The 7,500-nt window shown below is 33.8% G+C and overlaps 1 protein-coding gene across 2 annotated transcripts in view; it reads left to right on the forward strand.

The window, feature by feature from the left end:
* LOC135226645 (E3 ubiquitin-protein ligase TRIM9-like) overlaps positions 1–7,500 on the forward strand; it is a 256,198-nt gene that overhangs the window by 248,470 nt on the left and 228 nt on the right. For both annotated transcript variants that reach the window (XM_064266360.1, XM_064266365.1), the window contains 2 exons: positions 1,406–1,578; positions 1,875–7,500. The exon at positions 1,875–7,500 is cut by the window's right edge and continues 228 nt beyond it. In XM_064266360.1, the coding sequence (XP_064122430.1) occupies positions 1,406–1,578; positions 1,875–2,006 (305 nt within the window). In that variant the 3' untranslated portion in view covers positions 2,007–7,500. The remainder of the gene's footprint in view (positions 1–1,405; positions 1,579–1,874) is intronic.

Consider the following 7,500-nt stretch of genomic DNA (forward strand, 5'->3'; position numbering starts at 1 on the left):
CAATCAGCTTCAAGGAATGGTCGTGACGAAATCAGTAGACGGGCTTAGCTGTAAAGGCAGCTGGACTCTGCTGTATTAATGCACAGAACAATTGTGTAAGTGACAAAGTTCATATATATATATATATATATATATATATATATATATATATATATATATATATAAAATCAGGCGTTGACTGAAGGAAACAGGCTAATATACATAGTTCTTTATTCCAACGTTTCGTAATAACATTTATTACATCTTCTGGGAATCTGTCAATTAATTAAAATAATAGAATTATAAAACAATCTTAAATTTACTAAAAATTGAAAAAATCGTAAAAAGACTAAAATTTACTAAAATATACCAACAAATCCATTAACAATTGGGCCTTTCTTTAAATATAAAGATAGATTGAGTCCCTTCTTGACTTCAAATGTAGTATATGAATATACTTGCTCAAAGTGTAACTCTGGGACAATTACGTGGGATCTACGAAGAGGTTACTGAAGGTCAGAATCGATTCTCATCGTGGAATAAGTTTCCGAACAGGAAGTAGACTCTCCAACCCTGAACATTCAAATATCAGGAACCATGCAAAAATCTGCAAAACACAAATCGAAAGAGACGATTTTTGCATCATAGGGCAAACACCAAACCCCCAAGAACTACCCATTTTAGAGTCGTTACTCATTAAGCAGCTGGCTCCCCAGTTGAATACCCAAACCTCCTCCATCCAAGTGTACCTTAGTTAACGTGTCTCCTCTTTTGTTGTCTCCTATCATTCAGTCTTCCTCTCTCTTAACTTAAGGTTGGTTGGCGGTTCCAGCTTTTAAATAACCATTTCTGTAATTGTATAGTTTTAGTAAATTTTTAGTCTTTTTACGATTTTTTTAATTTTTAGTAAATTTAAGATTGTTTTTTATAATTCTATTATTTTAATTAATTGACAGATTCCCAGAAGATGTAATAAATGTTATTACGAAATGTTGGAATAAAGAACTATGTATATTAGCCTGTTTCCTTCAGTCAACGCCTGATTTTATATATACATATATATATATATATATATAATATATATATATATATATATATATATATAATATATATATATATATATATATATATATATATATATATATATACTATATATATATATATATAGGTAAAGTGGGATGTAATTAGAATAGCCGTCTTCCGACCCGAATGAAATGTTTGTTTACCACCTCCGGCATAGAACAGGGAAGGTGGTAGTTTAAAAATACGGCCCTCAGACATTTAGTTTCATTGTCCTATTCTTATATGATTTTACATAAATCGGTGAAGTCATTTTGACTTACGGGTTAGTAAGAGACTAAAGGACTAAGAAATTTCATTACTAAGGTGATTTTAATTTCATTATTCCCTTGACATTTTTTTCCAGGTAATGACGTACATGGTTGGGCCATGTATATTGATCATCAGCGATCCTGGTTCCTCCACGGGGCAGCCCACCACGGGCGTTGCGACGGGGGCGTGGGTGTTGGGTCTACAGTGGGTGTGCTACTTGACCTCAACCACAGAACACTGACATTTTACGTTAATGATGAACAGCAGGTACTGAATAACTGTGACTGATGTGGTTTGTCTTATAAATTTAAAGTGCTTTGACTGGGCTTAGCAAAAAATTTTTTATATATTTTTTCTTTTCTTCTAAAGATAAAGTTACATTTATTTTATCCCAAATGGAATGTTTAGCAAATGCCTATTGACATGCCAGTCATATAGACGCAAAATGTTTTTACTTTAGAAGGTTCTGTATATAATTGACTTGTTCAATAATCCTATTTTAGCTTTGACATGTCCGTTTTTAATGACCATTTCTAATCCTTGGACATTCCTAAAACTTCCAGGGAGACGTAGCCTTCACAGACCTGGACGGCCTCTTCTACCCAGCCGTCAGCGTTAACAGAAACGTAACGGTCACCTTGCACACTTCCCTCGATCCGCCGCACTCCGACTACGACAGTCAGTCGGACACATGAGACATACAGGGTGCCACCAAACTTTAGATTTGAGTGGCCATTGAAGTATGCCGGAGAAAGACGACGACGACGAGAGAGAGAGAGAAACCTTGAAAGGAGAGGGGGAGAGAAAAAAAAGGTCGGGGAGGAGTAAATGGAACGATCGAGTGAAAGAGATGTGTTAAAGATTTTGAAGCAAAAATCGAGGGGAGCTTTTGAGTTTCGTGCGAGATTCGAAAGAAGAAGAGATGTCTCTTTTGTCTCGCTACCCGCTGTACATGTTACGTGTTTTGCTGTCTTTAAGCATCAGATTGACGTTGAATTTTGAAGGTTATGATACAAAGTGGCTAAGCGTTAAGGAATACTTCAATGAAGCCTCAACCTCAAAATCTACAATAAATGCACTGACAATTAACCGGTTAGAAAATAATAATTTTACGTCAGTTGTAATAGTGTGGACATTTTTTTGTATGAAAGACAAGTATATTCAGTTACAGAATATCAGAACGAAGAGCAAAACTTACTGAACGCTGGATTCCTACGTATAAAATAGGAATGAAAAACAGTTTCGTGTATTGTAAAAATGGAAAAAAAGAAAAAGAAAAAAACCTCTAGGATACAAAGGAAAACATATTCCATCTGTGACACAAAAGAAAAAGCTTTGAATATGGGAACCAGAAATAGAGCAAAGTTAGTGTAAAATCTGATAAGAAACGAGCTAAATATATCACATAAAAATGGTGACAAAATCTGTTAGAAAAAACCTAGAAAACATGCAATCGATGTCAGAGATATTACATGATATATATATGAATATATATATATATATATATATATATATATATATATATATATATATATATATATATATATATATAATGCTCAGAAATTCTGCGGTGCTAAAAATATTTTCGAATGTCATGGACAACAAACAGAAAAGAAAGAAACAAGAAACACTGGCCCAGATTATAAGCCAGATCGAAAGAACTAAAGAAATAAATCAACGATGGATGGAAAACAAAAAACCGAAGTGCAGTTAGGAATAAATAAAAAAATTGGGGACCTGTCTGGAATCCTTTCAATTTATTCAGGAAATACTTTTCACAACTTTTTTTTTCTACACGTAGAAGGAGTATTGGCTCAGACGAGTTCCACTTGAAGAATCCGAATTTATTTCTTTTAATAACTCAGTATTTTCTTTTTACCATAAAGAACCTCAACGTTCTTTATGACTGCTGGACTTGAAGTCCGGGTCCAGGAAGAAGAAGAAGAAGAAGAAGAAAAAAAAAGAACTTCGTCCGTTGTATTTTGCTTCCAAGTGTGGCGGAGTCCGGATAAAACGAACTTTCGCTGTATAACCATATCCGTCACATCACTGAAAATGCCACTAATATTACGGCCAGTGGACAGGGTTTGGAAACATCTACAGCTTTCGCACAGGGAGAGAGATATTGTGCCGACTTTGATGTACTATTAGGATAGAGAGAGAGAGAGAGAGAGAGAGAGAGAGAGATTCGACTCTGAAATACTAATAAGAGAGGGTCTGATAATTCATCACCTCAGAGGGATAGTGATAATAGGAAAAGAGAGATAAAGTCAAGGTGAAGTTCATCACTAGAGAGAGAGAGAGAGAGAGAGAGAGAGAGAGAGAGAGAGAACCGACCGTTGATAACTAACACCAATTTCCGTAACTTGTCTTAGCGCTTTGCTTGTCAAACGTAGCGTAGTTTACATCAACAGCTATAAATGAAATTTTATTAATGTAACGAAAGCAAATTCTGTTTGATTATTATTTTTGTTACAGTTACCTAGTGATTCAACATGGCTTTAGAGAATATAACAGTGGCAAAGACATGAACAGTTTATTTTATATTGTATAGAAATTTCTTTTAACGATGTCAATTTTTCGCTGTTCATAACCGCTTGCATTCAAGAACTGGTGAGTTCGTGGACGTCAGTGTACTATAATATCATGTGTGTCAGTGGTGGTCCAAAACCATCACACCCTTTTTCATCAAAGTGTGTCCATTGAAGTTTTAGTTTCCGAGCGAGGCATTGAGAGGCCATCGTCATCTTATTATTTTTTTTTTCTATTTTTTTTTTGGTGTTCGACATTAGGACGGTGAAATCTATGTCTAATGGGAAGGATTGAAAGTGAATGAAAAATCTATTTTGAAAGTGCGATTTTTCCAATCGGAATGACCTGAATCCTTGCTCATCATGTTGAAGGAAGAATGACTATTCAATTTTTTATATTGGATTTGCTGATGGTGGGCGATTACAAAATCATGCGTGATCAACAAAAATTCATCAGTGATGGGTGATTATCATCAAATGGCAAATAACACATCGTTTCTTTTTTTAAAGTGTTAACCGTTAGAGCCATGCCATGATTAATCCGACCATTTCTTGCTGAGTATATCTGAGAGTGATAACCATAAGTTCTTTTGAAAAATTACTTTAATGTTAGTGTAGGATTCAGCTAATGATTTTTTTAAAATGCAGAAATGCTATATGACGATTTTTATTTTTTTCCACTTTTTGGTCCTACCATGCAGTTAAGAGTTCCTTAGCAATGTAAAGAAATGGGTGTTTGCTTTTGATTTCTATGTTATACTATATGTAGATATATATATATATATATAAATGTGCATGCTATGTATAAACACATATAAATACCTACGTATGTGTTTATGCATAGATCTCATTGAGATACTAATCATTTCCATCTTCAATTTTTTACATTGCATCTGTTTAGCACTGATGTTGCAGCAATGGACAACTATACTGTGTATAGTTTAGGCTTCTTTAGCTTCTAAGGTCATCAGATTTTGAATTCGAGGATTTCATTTGTTTTTCTGCCACACTGTACATAACATAAACACATCATTATTATTACTTTAATATGATCACAAGGCACATAGACTTCAGCCCAAATTGTGGGTCCCTCCTTTGGTAAGAGAAGAAGGCGAAGAAGAAAAAGAACAAGAAAAAAGAAGAAGAAGAAGAAAATGTGATTTATGAGATAATGTCACCAAAACTGACAACCGGATTTCATGTTACAGACCTCTAGATGTTGTTTTTTTCTTTGTTACCTTTTTAAGTAGTTAATTTCTTTTTTTTTTCACATGACGATTTCCGAATTCATCTACCTCTCAGCGTCTCCCGTTCCTGTTCTTCTAACTCTTTTCACTTAAAATAAATCTCATAAATCGAAATGGAATTAAATGCTGTATTAGGATTTGGCTTATTTTCGCTTCAAAACAGATAAATATCTTAGATTTCTTTTATACACTATTGATTCTTCTTCATAGCCACGCATAATAATTACTATTTACGTAGTCATCGTCATTAGCACCTTAACGTTAGTCATTACCATCGGATTTTCCTCCCTAATTGCGAATGAATGGATGAATAATAACACCTCACCTTCCATTTTCCTTCATTCTCCATTAGGGAGGAAGGCGGTACACCAAGCGACGTTATAACGTTAGATTATTTCACTCTCGACTATAAGGATTTTGTACTTTTATAAGAAAAAAATGTCTTACATTGTTGGTCGAATGAGATATTTCTTCATTCTGCGTCTCCTCTATATCTTGCATTTCTCTAACTATGAACTTAGTGAATCTTTAAGTCTGTCTACTGAATTCTGAATCCGGACATGAATTTCAACTTTAGATTTTACTTTTTACTTTATTTAGAGATATTTACATTTTCCAGTGTCTATATCAGCTTGTCTTGCAGTTGTTAGGTCCACGAAATTTATTTATTTCCGATATCTTTAATGATTGTAACTATCTTTACATTAATTTCAGTTTTATTTTTAGAATTTTTCCTATACTAATTTTTCATCATGAAGGAGAGAAGCATTGAATTTCTATGGCTAGTAGAAGGTAAAGTCAATATTTGAATCACATGATAACTATTTTTTTTGCTGTTCATTATGTTGGAGGATCTGAATCCTCGTGAAAATAATTCACTTAAAGCTAAACCTCACTTTTATTCTCGTCCAAGTCTTTGGTCATCTTATAAGTACCGCTAATGGAATCTCCTGTATCAGTTACGTTTTATTTATTTTATTTTTGTAAAGAGGGGGTAAATATTTGTATTTCTTTTTTATTTTTTCCATACTACAGTTTTTAATAAAGTCCCCTTTATTATCTGTAAAAGCTTAAAATTTAAGTGAATACAGAAACTTTTACTTTGATAAAATGACCTATTTAAATTGCCTACGGACGCGTTGAAAGTAAGGTATATATGTAAATACTAACAAAAACAAGATAACAATTAATGTAAACTTTATTCTCACAAGAACTACATTTTCGCTGTTTATCAAACTTTGTTAAATTTTACAGAAACTTCATTCATACTGTTACTGAACCACTTTTTATTCTATTCAGACGAACATTTTCTCATTAACCACTTATGCACAATCAGCATCAATGCCACCATTCACATCACGAATACTATAGCAAACGCTCTTTGTCCATTAGTTCCTTCATTTTACTTCTTTCCTCTCTTAATAGGGAATGTGTTTTCACGTGTTTCCTTCCTTATTTATAAAGACCTGAAGGCAAAGAAAGAGCTGTTAATGGATGTAATTAGATTTGTCTTGTGTGAAAAGATGATATTCTGTTATCTTTTTCCACTATTGCATTACACCTTTAAGAATTCATTGTTTGATGAAGGTTACTGAAACGGGTATGCTAGCATTAAAACGAAAATCAGAGAGAGAGAGAGAGAGAGAGAGAGAGAGAGAGTCAGTAAAGATCAGGAAGGTAAGAAATAATAAAAAAATGTGAAGCGTGAAAGGAATCCATACTGGCCACCAAAAGTTTAATCATATAAGCGACTGTTATTTACTATACGGCAGTATATGCAGTGAAGGACTATATGATTCTCAGCCAGGCACCCCGAATCGGTTTCTTGCAGGTCATCTGAAAGAATTCCAAGGACAAACTGAAAGACCCCATAATACGGACAGCAGAACTGACTAAATGACAGTAAAATAAAAAAGAAAGAGGCTGACCGAATGACAGTAGAAAAAAAGACTGACAAAGTGACAACTGAAAAGAAAAATTATATCAATCCTGTATGAAGATAAAATGTAATTTCTAATTTTTTGGATTAAATGTTTTTGCATGAGACTGACTGACAGGATAATTTTCCAGACAAACAGACCGAAGGACATTCACAATGAACAAACAGCAAAAAATGAATAAACAGACGCATAAGTAAAACGTACACAGAAACATTAATTCCATGTGTTGCCTAGAACACATTCAGAATAAACAACTTTTACTAAGACTGACAGACAAAGACTGAAGAGAGCAACTGAAAGACCTTTAAAAATACACGATGAAAGACTGTTAGTGGCCGGGGTTCTTTTTCACAGAGTTAGCTAAACTAATTCAGACATGTAGGGTGCTGGACATTCAAAATTACTAACAAAATGATCTTCAGACATAAGGAAAAAGATTTTATTCACCTTGAGAACCACAAAGGGGCTAAA

Source organism: Macrobrachium nipponense, chromosome 20 (assembly GCF_015104395.2).
Source record: "Macrobrachium nipponense isolate FS-2020 chromosome 20, ASM1510439v2, whole genome shotgun sequence".
Taxonomy (NCBI): domain Eukaryota; kingdom Metazoa; phylum Arthropoda; class Malacostraca; order Decapoda; family Palaemonidae; genus Macrobrachium; species Macrobrachium nipponense.